Here is a 19,756-nt window from a genome sequence, read left to right on the forward strand (position 1 = left end):
TATTATCGATCGACTTTTCGCTCTACCGAAGTTAATAAATTAATTAAACGTTTCCCCCTTTAAAAAATCCGATATAAATACGTAATAAATTTTCTATATTATTAATAATATCGATATTTCATCGTTTTTTAATGTTAAAATATAATTATATAATTTTATAATAAATGGAAGGTTTATTAATAAATATGTTTTTTTCCCCCTATTCGAAATTTCTGGAATGACAGATTGATGCAGAAATAATAGTACGCTAAAAATCACGCTAAAAATAATAGTTCATTTGGTATGGGTTTTAAATGAATTGCCGAGATGCTACCATATACTGTATATTACACGCATTGTATAATCATCATATATTTGATTTATGTGTTAATTGGGGCTACTTTAATTGTTTACTTTAAAAATACCCCAAAACTATTTTATACTCCACCCTGCGTGGATTAATCCCATTAATCCGTTATGATTTGATTAGGCTCACGTTAGATGATGAAAATATTCTGGAATATCAGGACAATCCACCCATAAATATTCTTGGTTCGAGCCGAATTCGAACCCGGATTCCCCAGATTAGTAAACTAGTGTCTCGGGCCTCGGCCATTTAGCAGTCCAAATAAAATAACAAAAATTTGAGATTTTGTCATAAATTTTTGTTTAGTTTTCTGTTCTAAGAACAAATATTTCTTGTAAATATAGATTTTGTTTTCTTTCTTCACTTGTACATAACTCGTAGTATTAAAAAAAAAAAAAAAAAAAAAATTGTAAAGTGTGATTAATTAAATATGTATAACAATACAATAAATCCCCGCTTTATGATTAGCATACATTCTCTATTAATTAAAACAATATGATATGTCTCACCTGTGTTGTATTTTGTGTTGGCATCAGCGTGTGGTATGTGCAGTTTAAAAAAGTTACGCACCAAGGAGGGGGTGTTAGAATCGAACGAAACTTTCAATGTGGACGTAATGACGATAATAAGTTTTGTAATTACAATATCATAATAATGCGACAATTTCCTGTTCAACAACTATACAATTTACAGGAAGCTTTAGTTCTTTTTAGGACTTTCTTGTCTAGTAACTTACATTTAGCGATACAATCGGGTCTGGAACTATAAGAATCGTAAGCTTTCTTGCGATAGATTTGTCCCACGGATGCTGCAAAAGTCGTTCCAGATAAGTCAATGTTAGATGGTCGAAGCTGGTATCCCATCTGATCCCACAAATGCTCGATGAGCAACAAATCTGAAGATCGGACAGACCAATGAAGAACGGCAACGTGTCGGAGACTCTCCTGGAAAATCCTAAATGTGGGGGGATGAGTATTATCTTGCTAGAAAATTGCTGTTTTCGTCTTGCATGAAAATGAAACACGAGGGCACAGGATTTCCTGAAAGCGCGGTTAGTTGTTAATGTCTCTCGCACTCCTACTAGAGTAACTACCATATGAAATGCCCCCCCCCAGATCTTCACATCAGCAGTGAGGGACAGAATGCCGCTCATTAGTAAAGACGGGATTAAAGTGCTCACCACAAGTTCTTTACACTAACACGGTGATCGTCCGTTCTCAAACAGAACTAGAGTTCGTCACTAAGGATGATAAACTGCCAGTCCGCAGCAATTCGTTTTTCTGTTATAGCACCACTGCAATTCGGCAATGGTGCTTCGGGTGCTAATGGCAGGTTGCATAGCGGTCGCCAAGCATTCAAATTTGCCGCTCACCTGTCAATGATATGGGAAGAGAGGATTCTTTAGCGAGGTTTTCACGCTTCTGGATGATGAACAAAGATTTCGTTAGAGCCGTTTCTTCTTGTTTCATGATCGTGTCAACGTGCAAAGTCTGACCGTCATGTGTATGTGTCCTCGCGAATCCCCTCAAAGTTAAGTCAGAATAACTCAAATAGTATACAGTTTAGCGAAATTGTTATCCTTCATACCACCGTCCAATAACGTGGTCTTCCTCAAACTTTGTCAGTTGTGTGTAATGACTTTGTGCCATACAGGCATGCCTGGCTTTCGAAGCCCTCAAAATAGATAAACCTGAAAATTCTGAACACAGTCTCTGCAAATGTTTTCATAAAATACTTGAGTGCCGATTTTAAGGCGATTTGGTGGCATTACCTCGCTTGCAATTGGATCATTACTAAACATTTATATACCTTCCTCAGACAAAGCTGTATTTTGAGTTTTGCAGAAAAACAATTCTATTTGCATGCGTAACTTTGCCAATAGGTTTGTTTATTTAATTATAAATAACTTGCTGTATTCCATGAAAACAGTTTCTTACTTTCTAAACATTTAACATTTTTCAGATTTTCATTTTTCTCCTAATGTATAGGTTGATTTGATGGATAACGGCAACGCGATTCGCCAAGGGGATGCCTCCTCGGACGACTTTCTATTTAAAACTACTCTTTGTTTAGGTATCAAATATGAAGAATATCCGGAAAATTCCCCGCGGCCAGCCCGTTGATAAGATACAAACTTACGATCAACTAGCACTGATTGAGAGTTTGGGATTTTATACACCGTCACGGATAAGCCAACACCTCAAGCTTATAGTCGTCTTCGTATTTTGATTGTATTATTATTATTAAATACCTCCCCGTGACGATAAAATTTCACACAGCACTATCTTTGTGACACAGGGCACCTTAGAGAAAAATACACAAAATTAACGTAAACAGGTTTAATTTAATAAACAAATTCAAGTAGAAATGCATAATACTACGTTATATGCAAATTAGGAAAGAAATAACTATACTTATTACCAGCATCTTCCATGAACAATATATTTCGCGCACTGACGCAAAACATTATCGAATGAGAAAAAAAAAAAATTGCATATTGGAAGCTAAGCCATCTAATAAGCAAATGAATCTGTTGCTATGAAATCTGCAGCAGGTTGTTCACGAAATTGAAATACTGTATAACATGCCAAAATCTGTTAAGACAGAAAATAGAAGTGCCAAAATGCTACTTTTATTTAGCAAATTGTTCGTTACTTGTATACAAGTGAGTCGACAATACGTTCCTTCCTGACACAGTATCAGGAAATGGGAAATTTGCTACCAGCAGTATTAAACCACCAATCTGGAACAGTGATGGAGGCAGTAATAGTATGGTAGGAACGCACTGAACATGTTGTGCGATAGTGTTATCAAGACTGCATGGAATGGATTTTCGGTCACACAAAAGTAAACTAAAGATTATGTTAACCGCACGAGAAAAGAAATAATGTTGTCATTGGGCAACATATTAACTGGATGACAGTGGACTAGGAACTTGTGTGATCAAGGCGACTCTTCCTTTCGCATACTTTACGGAAATAATGGGGGACGAGTTATCCAGCAACATGACAGTCTTCAATTTATATCGAACATCAGTGCAAAATTTTCATTGTTATTTGCAAGTTTGAGGATTTTTGGACTTGCTGTCACGGGAAAAATAATGGCCTGTAACGCATTAGTGGAGGCTACGATGCTACAACACATGCTGCCTTCTTTTCCTCATTGCTGCCGCAAGATGAGATATTTCAAGATGATCTCACAGGGCCATGTTGCGGCGATTAAATCAATCGTGGATGCAGCGAAACATCTTTGGACTGAATCACAATTTGAGGACTTGTAAATACATCTGAAGAAACCAAACGGAAAAGCAACTGATCAATTTTTCATGATTTGGCACTCGATGAGCGGAATTTTGGCCCAAAGTCTGACGGCTATAATACCACGAGTGCCAGGCATCATTGCTGTAAGAAGTGGAGTAACAAAATGGTGTTGATAAAACAAGTCTGCGCGAAATATTTTGGACTCACGTAATCCTCGTATACTAATTTAGTAAACATGCATCCTATACAGTCTCGTTACGCATGGCGCCGTAACATTTGTACTGATTTCCTTTCTGATAGAATTTAGTGGTACTGTACATACCTTAATATTTAACAGCCCTTGTAAATGCGCTTAAAGTTTCGCGCTTTGATAGATTATTCATCTTGTGGAAAATGTATAAATTTAGTAAAAACTATATTGTTTTTCACAGATGATTTTTAAAATACTTTTGTTTTTGCCTTGTAGATGATCTTTTTACCATGCCCATCTTCGATTTAGTCAAGACCATAATGAAATTGGCCGAATGACGATGAAAATATTCGGGGCAGATCCCCCATTAAAATTTCATTAAGATGCTCGTCCAGATTTTATCCGGCTCTAACCGGATCAGCCAAGTTATACCATAAAATAACATTTTATCCTTGCACCGAGAAGCGAAAAAGAAAATTTTGTTCACTTTGTTCTGTATTTCGTACTATTAGAATAATCTCAACAATAGTAACCATGCGATTGCATTGTAATATTTTTTTAATGAATGAAATTTTTAAAAATGGTAATTCGTTTTATTAAATTCAACAAGCCAGCGCATTTATAATTACCAAACATTAACGATACAAAACTACAGAATACCACAACACAAGAATTTAGAGAATAATTCAAACCTAACTGCACATATTCGATCATTCCAGCATTGCATTCGTGTTATGCAGTGATGTACTGATACCCCTTGCGTGTAGTGCGGTGAAGCATTTTCATGTTATTTAACAGCCTGTTCCCGGATCCCACTTGATATTTCTGAATGCACTGAAAAGTAGTGGTACGTGTTTTTTCGGGTACAAAAACTTAGTAAGTGACAATGTTGCCTATTTTCATTCGGGGCGAGATTTACAAAAGCCCTCTCCAATAGATGAGCTGAGAGAGTGGAAATGATGTTTCTCACATACCCTACTCAGTATATATACTGGTAGGTCGATCACTATGTATTTTTAATTGCAGAAAAATTATATTTCAATAAAGTAAAAGTATTTTCAACTATTCTTATTTGAATTTTACCCAATGATTAAGACTTATCAGAATTCAAACTAAAACACTGCTTTATAAACCAAGTAATTGCTTTATTACACACATGCAGGTTGAAAAGTACTGAGGCTGGATTTCCCAAAAGTGGTGCCTTCAAGCTACAAAAATGAGTATCTTAATTATGCAAGAAACTTCAAACTATGATTCAACATAGGATTGGTGCTCCCATAAAAGGTAGTGCTGGTTGCACTCTGGGCTAACTTGGACTTGAAAACAAGAAATATGGTCAGAGCCAGAGGGCCAGAACCAGTTATAAATTGGCTAAAGACTTTATAGTACGGTGAGATGATTTACTTTGTTTTTAATGTAAAAGCGTCAGATCCTCGAATAAAAGGCCGACGTTGGATCGTTTTTAACTTTGAATTTTTTACCTATTATCTTTTTTAATGAAGTTTATCCTTCAAACCATTGTAACTGATACTTCTGTGGTTGTGTTAAAGGATTAAAAGATAGACTCGAAAACATTACATTTTTGTAAATAGTCTTAACTAACTCCTGAAGCAGGCTGGAGCTTGGTATTTTAAAATTGCCCCTTTCTATAAGAATTGAAAACAATTGCAGTTTTCAAGGAAGTTATTACCTTAGAACAAAAAAAGTTCCAGCCTGTTCCAGCAAAAATTTTTAATTTTCTAACGTTTCAGTTATCTATGCAACCATCGTAAAGGAAAATTCCTTTATATGTTCATTCATTATTTTTTTACATTTATTCCAGTTAAGAAATTTTATTACCTTAGAATAGCAAAATTTTATATCCAACACTGGCACTAGGGTTTAAAGTGTATGTAACAAACATTACAATAAAATATATTATAAAATCAAGATTGAAAGTACAAATGATTTTGTTAATGCAATGAAAAAAAAATCTTAAAAACTACTTTTTTAATACTAATTTAGTTTTTTGCCATAATTTATTAAATTCTGTTTACAGTCACAAATTACATATTGTAGGATTATTTAATTCTAATATAGAATATGATGATAGACATTTCTCTCTGCATTACTAAATGCTCCAAATACATTTTAAATATTTTTCTTTGTTCACAAAAATAATCATTTTTTAACAACATTAACATCATATTTCAACGGCTATAAACTTAGAATTAAAACAACTTTCCATATTATATTTACAGGAAAATAGATTTAACTGTGTAGCACAAATTATTTAGTGCAGTTAGAACGAACATTATACTCTGGAATAATTTAAGGCAATAAAATAATTTAAACTGATTACATTTGCTCTAAAATTTCTAGGAAAGCAAATAAGGAATGGTGAAAAAGCTGGAAGAATGCCGAAGAATTTATTCCACATAAACGACACGCATTGTGTTTGTTGCACCGGCACCCTTTCTCCATCCGGTAACGACTATCACAGCATCGCCTGCTCGGAGGAATTGGCTTGTTTTTCCGTAATTGATGGCGTATTGAATACGAACGTCTACGTCTTGTGGCCAGTCTGGTAGACGATCGCCTATAGAAACATTTCATTAATTAAGATCTTAATTTAGCAAACTTTTTTAGCATACAAATCAAGAACAGATATCACAAAGCAAAACGTTAACATTTTATTATATCTAACTCATTTAAATTTAATAAAAATTTACTAGACGATATTATATTAATGCAATATGGAAATATCACAGTACATAAGCTCCATGTTATATAAATGCAGTATCAATTCAAAAAAAAAAAAAAAAAAACAATCTTAAATAACTTAATTCATTGAAATTTAATTATTAATCATTGACTATTAAGCATTTTAAATACTGGGTATACAAAGTCTGGAATCCTAAAAAAGAAAAACTTTAATTTCAGATTAACATTGAACCCATAGCTTCAAATTTGAAAGAGAAAATTGGCTTTTTTATTCTCTATGGTGAAGGAAGGCTGGTCTGAACAAATGTAGCAAATTTAACACAAAAAAGACCAGAAGACAACCAATTAACATTTTGTTCTCCCATCAAGAGAATTTTCCGGTAAAAGATGAAGGATGAGTGACTCGAGCACAGTTTTATACATTATTCTACAGAGCTGAACACCTTACACTCATCTAGGGTTAATGTAGGATGTATTTTTAATGAAAAACAATCATTTCCATCACTAAGTGGCACACACTGTTTGCCATTTCAATGTCTTGTAAAATGAGGCTGTGTGCAGGAAGTTACCAGTTGATGAAGCTTTACATTTAATAAATGATGATCCCAGGTACACACATAGTGCTGTTATCAAAACGAAAAACATCCAGTTTAAGCTCCGTAGTACTATTATATCAGTTTTAAATTAAAACCACTGATTTTTTTAAAGCTTTTTTCTTCTTAATTATTATTCTGTTAATTGTTGTGTGTTAACAAGAATACAAAGAAACAACTCCTAAAATATTAGGACTTATTGATTCATAATTTTTTGAAAATAGCCAAAAAAAAATCTGCAAAACTGTCCGGCCTTGTAAATGCCCATGCAGACTAAGTGTTAAGCTTGCAAACCATACTTTGGATTTTTGTCCACAAGTGTGAAATGAGATCTGAGACAGACAAGTTTTAGTCTCACTAATTTCACACAAAACTGTGTGAAATGTTACTACCGAATTTCATATTAATTGAATATAAGGATCTATGGTTCCAGACATTTCAAACACCCTGTATTTAAATAAAGCAACATTTGCAGCATAGAGTGAAAGTAGAATGAAAATTTAAATTGCATCACACAAAAAAAAGTTGCAAATTTTAATAAGCCATTATAGATAAAAGGTGAAAAATCAAGAATTATTGCTTTAGTGTTAAGGTAAAACACAGAAATTTTTTTTTTCTTGAGTAAAGTATAAACTAAGTTTCCACAAGTAGATTCAACATGAAATTAAAAAGTTTAGTCCCAACTTACCAATATCATGCAAAAAAAATTAGAAAAAATTTGCATCATTTCAGCCTACCTGGTTTTAATCTTCTATCTGAAAAAAAATTAGGATCTAAAATACTATAAAGGTATTTCATGCAAGGAATATTTAGTAGGATAATTTCAATAAACTTCATTCTTGTTATTAAAATTTTAAAAAAGTGGTAAATGCAATGTAACCATTCTAATTCACTCTTACTGATAAGTAACTTTACTGCTACATTAGAAAAACTGGAACACTGCTTACCCATAAAATGTACCGGCAAAATACCTCTCCACAAATGAGCCTGTCTAGTTGTACGAGCAAACCGAGAGACGGCAATAATTGGACAACGTGGTCTATACTTGGACACAAGATGTGCAGTTCTACAAAATGAAAAAAAATTACATTAGAATAATTTAGAAACAGGTGGTCACTGACTTCCAGACAATTATTTAGAGATCTTGGAAATCTCTAATTTTACAAAGCTACTATTCAGTCAATTCTTTCCTAAAAATATGTATTAAAGTTTAATGTCAAAACTTAGCAATGAACTTTATGTTAAAAGGGATTTCCTTTCCTGGATAGAGAAACACAATCTCCAATACAAAAAAGTTTCTTTTCTATTAAAAAAAAATATATATTAAAAACTATATGAAAGTAATTATAGTTTTAATGATTAAAATTTTCACAAATGATTCTGATGTTACGAAAACCAAAACAACATGCAGACAGAGCCAAAGCAATGTTTATGGCACCCTTGGCAATGCAATAGTTTTATAGTCCATAGTGCACAAATATTTGCAAGGCATCGTGCCTTGCACCCTCAACAATGCATTGGCAATGGGACAAATGCTATGGCTCTGCAGAAAGTGTTACTCCAGAATAGCTTGAAATTTTTGTATGTCAGTTGAAAATAGGGTTTCTCCAATGGGATCCCAGCTGTTTAACCTGAGAAATCCTGCAAATTTCTTAAAAGTTCACTTTTTTTCTTATTTTGTGTTAAGGTTGAGGAAATTTTGCAAATAGAAAGTATAACTACAAATATATTCTGAAAGTTCATGAGTTATTTTTAAATTTTAAGCCTGCTTATTAATTTTTTAAATTTTTGCTTATTATGGCACGTCACAGGTTGTCAATAATCAATATGTAGCCTATTTGTGACAGGACTCTGAAAACTCTACTTGTCAGAACCTGTAATATCTGGAATAATTGTGCTTATGCCGTCTTAATTTTTAACCATGCCCTTAGATTCGAGGTTGTGCAAATTGGGCAAGGGTACAAACGAGTACGAAGTATGCAAGTATGAAGTTTTTCTTCATAAACCTGATTATTAAAGTCAAATGAACTGCTGTATTATTGGGCTATAAGCTTGATGCAGCTATTAAAGCAGCTGAGATAGACAAATCAAGAATACTAGACAGTAAAAGTAGTACTGTAATGCATCTTGGAAACAAACTTGAAATCTTCCAGGCTACGAGTGAAAAAGCACATAACATCCGTTGTCTCTTAAATGCATTAAAGACAATTCCACCAACATTAATTGAATTGAAAAGGGCAATCTCGGTAGCAGGACTTTTCATTACTAAATTAAGAACCAAATTGAGGTATCAGAGTATGGACCATCTTTGCTTTTTAAAATCTTAATACAAAATATTATTGTAAATTTTTATAATATGTTTTATTTACAAAACGAAAATTATCTTCTAAGTTAGAAGTTTGATCCAAGTTCGTTTTTCTTTAAATTTTCAACTTAATTCAAAGGCATTTTTGTCTTAAGCAGTTTCAAACAAACTTTAATAAATTTTTTTTTATTTGCGAAAATTTCTACTTAATTCAAAAGCAATTTTTTTATACATATTTTACACAGCATTATAATTATTATTTTGGAAGTTGCAGGATGTATTAAGTTACTTAAAAATGAAAAATAATTATCTGATTCAATTTTAAGATTTTATATCATATCTTAAAAATAATTATTTATATCCCAGAATTTCCCGGGAAACAGTTCACTTTTTTCCCAGAATCCCAGGACAAGCAAAGGATCGGGAAATGAGAAATCTTACTTGAAAGTGTAAAAAAGTGCAGATGTGGCATATAAAAAGTAATTTAGGAGTATCACATATAAAAAAGTTGTCGGAAAGTCAAGGACTGACTATTATACTTTCCTACTTTAACACATGGGTATAGAAGAAACATTGATGAGCCATGGCTGGCTTAAGTGATAAAATTCATTAACATGAAACAACCCCTATATTTTCTCCCACATAGAAAACCTAAATAAATATGTAACTTGTTTATGATAAATATACATAACACATTTTTGATTTATATTTTACACTTTTGATTTTTACAGGGGAGAAAATGGGTAGGCCATGTCCTACTCAGCCCTCCAGTTCCATAGCATGTTACATATATATAGAAAGCAATACAAATAAAACAAGCATCAAATAATACATTCAGTAAAATAAACATGAAGAAAATCCAGCAACTCAAAACAAGCTCTTCACAAGAATTTATGTATTGAAAAAGAAAAAATTTAATTCTTAAAAAATTTTTTATGAAAGAAGTACAGCTTTAATCATCTAAGTATAATCTTGTAAAATTGACAAACTAATGTTAAATGACAAAATAAATTGAGATAGGACCATGCTTGCTATAATTCTGTTGACATTTTAAGGAATACTTTTGGTAATGATATTTAATTGATAGGTTAAAATATTAAACCAATTATTCCACACTTATAGTATCTTATAATGTAAGATTTTTGGATCATGAGTATAATTCAGACCATGATTAACACAATGTATTGCTGAAAATGGAGTGCTAAGCAAATCAGTAGAAAAATTATTATTTTAGGGAGAATAATTAAAATGGATGATAATATAATATGATAACATGATAATATTCCAAGAGTATTACAGTAGTGTGTAGCAAAAATTAGGCCAAAGAGATCCATGTGTATCAAAGAAAACTGGCATTTCTTTTCCAGCAATCAGTTGCACTTTAAATGATGGAATTATACAGGAGATTGTCAAACATTTTGTCATAACCAGTCTGAGACAAAAATTTCCAACCAGTAAACCTTTAATTTAACAGATCTCCATTAAACAAACCTCAGATCTAATAAACAAAAAAAAGCTTGTCCTGTAGGAAAAAATTAAAAATCTTTGTGAATAGAGCATGCTAAAAGGCTAAAACAATAGGTCAATGAGTACAAATTATTCAAATGTACTGGTACATTATACTGTTTTACTCATACATAACATTCTAACATATCTTGCACATTTTAAACTATAAGAGTTAAATTTAAGATCAGAACACTGTAATAAAAGAATAGTTTCAAACCGTATCACAAGTTTACATTAGTTCTAAACAAATCCCATCCCCCTAACTTACTACTGAACCCAATGAGGTTTTATTACAGTAATCCATCAAGAACAGTACATAAACAGAGAACTAATTTTCTTCAGGGAGAGGAAATTATTAAGAATCTTTAGTTTTCTCCATTTGAACAATGATTTGTCATTATTTAATGAATACAATCAGAAAAACATTAATTTTTATGGAAATTGTGAATGATAGTCTCACATTCAAGTACCCATTTATTATTTGGAAATAGGAAACAAAAAAATTAATTTCAAAACAAATAATAAATTATTAAATAAAAAAGTATGTGTAAAATTATTGATATGTGATTTATGAAACAAACTTTCATATTTGATTGTTAAATACTTAGATTTTAGAGTAAAAAAAATCTAAATATACTTTTGGTTAATCACACTAATAAAGAATATATCAATAAACTACAATAAAAATTTCATTATGATTTCTAATACATAAATTTCAAGTACCTTCCAGTTGTTGTAATGACTATAATTGCTGAAGCCAAGCATTTCATGGATGCACTGACAGCAGCAATTGCCAGTGTATGAGTGGAATCAGTAGGAACTGGAGTTTTAGCAGTAAGTTCTGTAAAGACATGTCTATGGAAGACAGCAGCTTCTGCTTCTACACATATTGCAGCCATTACTCTCACTGCATGTAGAGGATAATCTCCTTTGGCGGTTTCTCCGGACAACATTACGCAATCGGCTCCATCCAAAACGGCGTTAGCGACATCAGATCCTTCTGCACGAGTCGGTCTTGGTTTCTTAACCATGCTTTCTAACATCTATACAAGAAATTTTTATAAAAATTATAAAATAATGAATTCAGAGTATAAAATTCAAAATTAAGACTTTTTTGTCAAAATTCTATTTAACTTAGTAAAAATAAATTCAATATGAAAGCATGACAAAAATATTTTTGTTATAGATATGAAACCTTAATTACTTTCCAAGTTTGGCTTCTTCAGTTTGATTTTTTTTAAAAACATACTTTGAAAATATTGCTCATATCTACTTCAAACTATAAAAATGGAATAATGTTATCATTATGAAGTTCTTAAACCATATTTAATACTTGAACAATTTTTAGTTTTAGTTACAAAATGAATACTAAAAGAGAAATTTAAGATGTTTAAAACGTATTACAGATAATTGCTAACATTTTTGTAAATTGAAGAAAATAGGTACAGTCAAACTCCTCAAACTCAACTTAATGTAGACTAAGGTGAGAGTTACCATAAATGAAGTGTTTTACAGCAGAGTCTAAATAGTGAAATTTTAGTCTAAAGTGTAACATAAGTACTAATTTTGTAGACTAAATTTACAAAAAGTTAAAAACTTCTGTATCTATCAAATTTTCATATTGTAAATGGTCAGACATTTGACAATCACTTGTCAAATGTATTATGAAGATGTAGCTTTTTCCATCATTTAGTTTTCCTAGCAACATATAGAAAGTAAATTTTATTCTTCATTGAATCATCTAAAATATTTAACAATATATATTGAGAACAGAGAATAAATTTTCTAACTGAACAGATTTTTTTTTAATTTCAATCCAATTTAGAGGAAATATTGGTGTAGAAGTGTAGAAAATTTATGATTATGAAATAAAATGTATTTTACACTGTACACTGAGAATATTAGAATTGTCTATTAAAAGTGGTTATTATTAGTAAATTAACACCAAGCTGAGCTTTTTAATTAATTATTTTTATACTGGTATATGTAATTTGAAGTAAAGAGCATATAAAAAAACTGATTCAGTTCTAAAAGTTTTTAATGCAATTCTATGAGCTTTAAATTAAAAAAGCCTTTTTCATAGGCTCATTACAGGTTTGGCCAGGCTCACAATGGACGTGATGGGTGGTGAGAGAGAATCTAGTATATCTGAGACAGACCATCCAAAAGTTCGAGATTTGCCATCCCGATTTGTGCCAGATCTCACAGTATGGTAGGCTGAAATCTTTACTACTTTGACCATCTGACTATCCATTAAAAACTACTACACACATTAGAATTTAACATAAAAGAGGATAAAATATAAATTAATATCAATATTATATTTATACAATTCTGTACAATGAATTATTACTTAAGACTTGTTTTGAATGTCTTATAAAATTCTGAGAAGAGGTCTCCTCTCAGAATTTTATAAGATTTAGTTACTGGGGACAAGGCAATCTAATGCATTCCTGATCCAAATACCAAATTCAGAAACCAGGAAGTTTTTCCCCACTATCTTATTAGGAAAATTTAAACATGTGCCTAATCTCTCTGAATAACAATCAATCAATTTCCCCAAATGATAAACATTGAGAAACCACCTACTTATTATTGTGCTAAAATCATAGACCAATGAACACTATTAAGGTGATCAGAATTTATAAGAAAGCAATCATTAAAGAATATATTCATCATGTTACTGTTTATAAATTTATGTAGTGTGTCCCATTAAAGAGTTGAAGGAACTACATTTTCCCTAATATGCCATAGATAACAATTAAAATGTTTTAATATAAGACAGAACATTCTAATGAACTGTTATGAATAAGCTCATCAGACTGCATTGAAATTTTGTGACTGACATCATTAAATTGTGGTATGGTAACAGAACGCATCTGAAACAAATGCAAGCAGATGCTAGAAACAGTCACATCCTATTTCTCTCTTACTAGTGCAGCTTTTAAAGTTTTTACAAATGCATTTAAGAAATTAATATAGATTGATTTAGTATCCATTATGATATCCAAAGAGCATTATAGTTATCCTGTGTTCATTATAGTTAAAATTTGAGTGTAGTTTTGGATACTGAAATACAGGTGTATTTATACAGTTGAAATTAATTTCAGATGATAGAAAAAAAAAATCAATATAAATTATTCTTAAAACTTTAAAACTGTGTATATTATATATAACAATCAAGCTTCATTTTTTTAATATTTAAAATGTCTACAAGCCAGATTTCTGAGTGTTCATTAGGTTAACAATCCAAATAAAATTATATAATTTGCAGAAATTGACATGAGGTTTAATCAAAAAGTATCCAAGTTCAGGGGGAAAAAAAATCTACATATTTATTAGGTTTAAACACTAGTGCCCCTTCTGACTTCACACTTCTCCCAATGATGCTTTCACTGTTGAAAGCATTTTTCAAAGTCATCTATTGAGATCTCCATCGGGCACTTCGTTGCATTAGTCTTGATCTCCTCTGCATCCTGAAGCTTTTCCTTTGACTGGCATCTTGAGTTTGGGAAAGAGCCAAAAATGGGTCAGAGTCATGTCTAGGGAGTAGGTAGGTTACTGAACCTGCGTAATAGCATGTTTTGCGAGGAACATCTGTATGAGATACGATCCATGGACTGGAGTATTGTCATGATGAATGAACCAGCCACAGGACTGCCAGAGCTGTGGTCTTTTGCATCTAACAGCATCTCACAGGCAACATAAAAAAAGATAGTACTTTGTTAGTTTGTCTATGAGGGTCACTCATATGATGAACTATGCCTAGTTGTTAGGAAAAAGAAGTTAACATGGTCTTCACATTGCTGCTTGATTGTCTTACCTTGGCCATGGAGGCCATGGAGACCATGGCATAGGATAATTGTTCCTTTGTCTCAGGGTTTTATCTGTAGACCCAGGTCACATCTCAGATTATAATTTTCATAAAATCAGGATCATTCACATTCTGCCATTTTCACTAATGTGATGATAACATAAGCATGTAACTATCATGGCTGCCTGACAATGACTGCAGTATAGGATGGACTCACCAAAATTAACACATTATATGACCTTGGATCCTATTGTGATAGTCTCCTCTCCAGCTTGCAAATACTTGCAAAAGAAAGAAATAAGGTCTGACACTTTTTGATCAAACCTTGTATAGAATTCAAAATTATCTGAAAGTAAAAATAAACTACAAATCTGTGTAACATATTGGATTGTTCAGAAAGTAATTTCATTTTTTTTTCTTTAAAAATTTCTTATATAAATATTTTATTGAATTATATATTGACCATATTAAAAATGAATTACACTTCATGCAGACTATTTAAATATATAATAACTACACTTAAGTGTTGTGGCATTACCAATAGCAACTTTTAGATTGGTAGCAGTTGTATTCGATTCGCCTGATGACAGTAACTTTACGCTACTGAAAGTACTTGTGAGCACCCATATACTCTAAAAGTTGCTATTGGTAATGCCACAACACTTAAGTCTAGTTATTATATATATTGACCATTTTGATCCAATGCCTTTTGCCATCTTTCTGGTAGTAGCATGATTCTACACTCATAAAAGTTCTGATCTTTGCTTACAAAATTCAAGTGACAATTACTGATTCAAGTGATTTTTGACATCGTCATTTGAAGTAAATGTTAACCTGTTTAAAAAATTTTGTAAAGACCAGAACAAGTAATAATCCAAGGGTGCCAGATCTGGCAAATATGATAGGTATGGTAGCATAATCCACCCAAGCTGTAACAGCTGACAAGTTACCAAACTTGTATGAGATCTGGCATTATCATGGCAAAACACTACACCTTTCCTGTTGATCAATTCTGGCCTTTTCTGTTTGATGGTATCACTCAATTTGTCCAGTTGACGGCAATACACTTCTGAATCAATTGTGGAATTGTCTGATAGTAGCTTAAAAAAAAACAACAACAACAATTCTCTTAAAATCCCACCAGAGAACACCACTTTTTTGATGAATATTGGCTTTCAAAGTGCTTTGGAGCTGACTCATCTCTTCTGCTCCATGATCGCTTGTGTTCAACATTGGTATAAACATTTTTCGTTGCCAGTTATGATTCGCTTCAAAAATGGATCGTTTTCTTGACGTTTGAGAAGCAAATCACAAATGTCAATGCCTCTTTCTTTAATGACACGTGGAACCCATATATCGAGCTTTCAAACAAAACCAAGTCATTTCAAGTGATCATAAATGATTGAATTCAACAAATTTAATCTCTTAGCAATTTCTCATGTTGTTATTTGGTGGTTTGCTTCAATCAATACCTTTATTTTTTCTTCATCAGTTTTGACTGGCCTTCTAGAACATGGTGCATCTTCAATATCAAAATTGTCAGAATGAAATTTTGCAAACCAGTTTTGGCATTGTCAGTCTGTCAACATATCTCCATACACATCACATTTTTCTTCTTGCTTGAACAGCATTCTTACCTTTTCAATAATAAAAAAGCAAAATATGCCAAAATGCTGCTTTTGGTTTTCCATATTTGACGGGGGAAACCCACAATTGCAAAGAATCAAACAAAATTTTTTACAAATAAGCCTTGAAATGTCAGCTATCAAAATATATGACGACAATACAATTTAGAATGAAATTGGTGGGTAAAAATATAACTAATCCCTCTGGCGGTAAAAAACAAAATTACTTTCTGACTAACCCAATAATTGGTAACACATCTACATAAATTGTGGATTAGAGCCCTAATCTGAGTCATTTTTGCTCCAGATTTATATCAACCAAACCAAAAATTTAGCACAAGTTGATAGTCTCATTTCCTACCCACTGATGAAATTTCATAACAAACTATTACTGTAATGATATTTACAAGCCAGATTTTTGGACTATTTAAATATAACAGTTATTAAACAACAATTCTTCTGATTTATCTCACATTACATAGACAAAATGGAATATCAGTGTCAGACAAATGATGTTTATTAAACAATACTTAATCTTCAGATGAATTCCTATTTATTCATTCAGCCTATCTTTACATTCAAATCAGATAGTGTCACATTTGAATTATTTTGCTAGTTAACTAGATAAACTGTTCTATATGAAAGTTCATACAATTAAATTTTTACATAGTGTATACATGATTTGTTTCTTCTGTTGTAGTTTCTCTGAAGCTGAAACTACGTGTATAATTATATAATTGTCTTATAAGAAGTTAAAAATGCTTTCAAATTTTATGATCCACCTGCTCAATTTTTACGAAAAGAAAGAAAAACAAGTATAATTGAGAAAAATTCAACAGCAAGTATTGTCACCTCTAGATCCATCCTTGTTTGTTCTAATAACTGATACATATCATTCCAGGATCATACTACTATAATATTCACAACTAAACTCAAAGCTATAATGTTAATAATAATACAAATTTTTCATTATCAGTAGCAAATTATCACTAAAAAAATTATATTAAAGACTGGAAGTGGTCTTAGCAGATTTAAATGCAAGAAATAAATTATTAAATGCTAAAATCCATATGTTACTGCCTCAAAATTCCATATAATACATTTTAATGCAAATTAAATTTTCAAGTATTTTAACTTATTTTTGAAACAAAATTCTAATGACATAAAATAACTGCTAACAATATCTGATTACCATAAGTGGATTCATATGCTATCTTCAGCAAATAACAGTAAATAGTAAAACTTAGGCATTATTATTATTAAATAAAACTAAAAAGTTTAGACCTTCATGAAGAGATTCTTATAATTTACTTTGATTTAAAAATATAGAAATTTAATACTTAAACTAAACTACTGTAGTTCCAAATTTCAAGTTTGGAATTTACACCTGAATTAATTAAATATCAAACTCAGCATTTTTTTAAAAACACTTAATAAAACATTTCACACCTATCACTGAGAATACTTTATTTAATTAAACACAAACATTTTCAGCCTAATGGAATAGGCCATCCTTGGTGAACTGGCATTCAGACGTATTTCAAAATTGTAATAAATGGAATGTTCAATCATTATATATTCAAATTTAAAATGAAGAAATAGATATTTTAACAAATAAATAACAAAATAAAATATACTAAATACACTGAAGCTACAACAATATAAATAATATAAATACATAAAAAAAGGCATCATAATATAAGGGCAGATACAAACTAAAAATTTTTATATTTTAATTTTTCTTTTACGTAGAAAAGAAATACAAATTAGGAGCTCTTTTGTATAGTATTCTCAGAAATGACAGACATGCTTAAGAAGAAAAAGCGGGCATATATAGAATTCCGTTTGAAAATCAGCAATTAGGAATCAAGAAGGACTATATTGGAGTCACAAGAAGGAATTTAGCTATTAGACTTAAGGAACACAAATATGATATTAATAAAGGGCACCGCAACACAGTTTTGTCGAGTATGGCACAAGCGGAGGACTCTGTAGTTAAATGGAGTGAAGTAACTATCCTCAAGACCATGCAGTCCCCAACATTAGCTTTGCAAGAAGAAAAGATTGAAATCTATAAAAGTAAATTAAGAGATGGTTGTATTAATGCAAGGGATGAGGATGGATTAGCTTCTGCATGGAAATTCTACATAAAAGAAAAATTAAAATATAAAAATTCTTAGTCTGTATCTGCCCTTATATTATGATGCCTTTATGTATTTATTTTATTTATATTATTGTGGCTTCAGTGTATTTAGTATATTTTATTTTGTTATTTGTTAATTTATCTATTTTTTTATTTTAAATTTGAATATATAATGATCAAACGTTCCATTTATTACAGTTTTGAAATATGTTCAAATGCCAGTTCACCCAAGCCTGTTCCATTAGGCTGAAAACATTTGTGTTTAATTAAATAACACCTTCTATAGCTGAGAATACTTTAAATGTTTTGAGTGTTTACACCTGAAATTGTTTCTTCTTGTATTTTATTTTTTTCCTCCTGTTGTCAAACTTCGTAATACCAGATACTGTAACTTGTAAAAAGATTCCCTAATTCTATTTGAAAAATTAAGTGTAACATTAAAATTGTTCAGAAATGATTACAAAATATTAAAAATAAGTAAGAAATCTTTGAAGCTTAACTTCAGAAAATATATCAACTCCATTAACATGTTTGAATTCCATAAATGTTCTTTAGAATCAAAGAACATTTAATCCAAAAATAAAATTGACTTGTATAACCTAAGCAGATTATATAAAATATTTCAAATTCAATACATATTTATTCACAGCTAAGTTTAATAGTAAGAGGACAAACTCAAATTTAAAACAACAAAAACTTATTACTTAAGTAGAAACTTTATTTTTAATTTTTACCTAGCAAAAACAACAAAAAGCTATTCAACACACAACAACATTGCTAAAAGAACTGAACCAAATTTTGCTTGACATCAGGACAAAAGACAGACTGCCGACTAACATCTCATATCTAATAAAATGACTTACAGATAAAATAATTTGTTGTTGTTCTTGATTAGCTGTGATGAAAGCAGTTAGAGGATTACCCTGTTGTAAAAACAAATTCCACACACTTCAATAATCAGAATACTTGAATAAAATCAATTTAAATTTCTTTTTATTATTTCTGCACCTGAAAAATATCTGCAAGTTTTGTTATTAATTTGCAATGACTCATTAATTACTACCTTAGATCTGAATCAAAATCATAATCTATAGTGACAAAACATGGAGTTACTGTAAAAAGTAAAAAATGTTCCAAAAAATTTTTATTCCTTTATTACATTAATATATAAATGTAGAAAAGTCTATTAGATAAACAACTTAATCTTAAAAATTATAATAGAAATTATTGTAATATCTCCTTCGAATATTAAACAAATTAATAAAGAATGC

General features: G+C 31.1%; 1 protein-coding gene across 3 annotated transcripts in view; it reads right to left on the bottom strand.

Annotated features, from left to right (window-relative positions):
- Positions 1-5,795: 5,795 nt before the first annotated feature.
- The window catches only part of LOC136986809 (pyruvate kinase PKM-like), a 34,450-nt gene continuing 20,489 nt past the window's right edge, over positions 5,796-19,756 (bottom strand). For 2 of the 3 annotated variants that reach the window (XM_067284439.1, XM_067284428.1), the window contains 4 exons: positions 11,627-11,946; positions 8,040-8,158; positions 7,830-7,847; positions 5,796-6,374 (listed from right to left, as the gene is read on the bottom strand). In XM_067284439.1, coding sequence (XP_067140540.1) covers positions 6,205-6,374; positions 7,830-7,847; positions 8,040-8,158; positions 11,627-11,946 — 627 coding nt within the window. In that variant the 3' untranslated portion in view covers positions 5,796-6,204. The remainder of the gene's footprint in view (positions 6,375-7,829; positions 7,848-8,039; positions 8,159-11,626; positions 11,947-19,756) is intronic. The other variant, XM_067284433.1, reaches the window with a different exon arrangement.

The sequence above is a fragment of the Centruroides vittatus genome, unplaced genomic scaffold, assembly GCF_030686945.1.
Source record: "Centruroides vittatus isolate TY-2023 unplaced genomic scaffold, ASM3068694v2 contig_1215, whole genome shotgun sequence".
NCBI lineage: Eukaryota > Metazoa > Arthropoda > Arachnida > Scorpiones > Buthidae > Centruroides > Centruroides vittatus.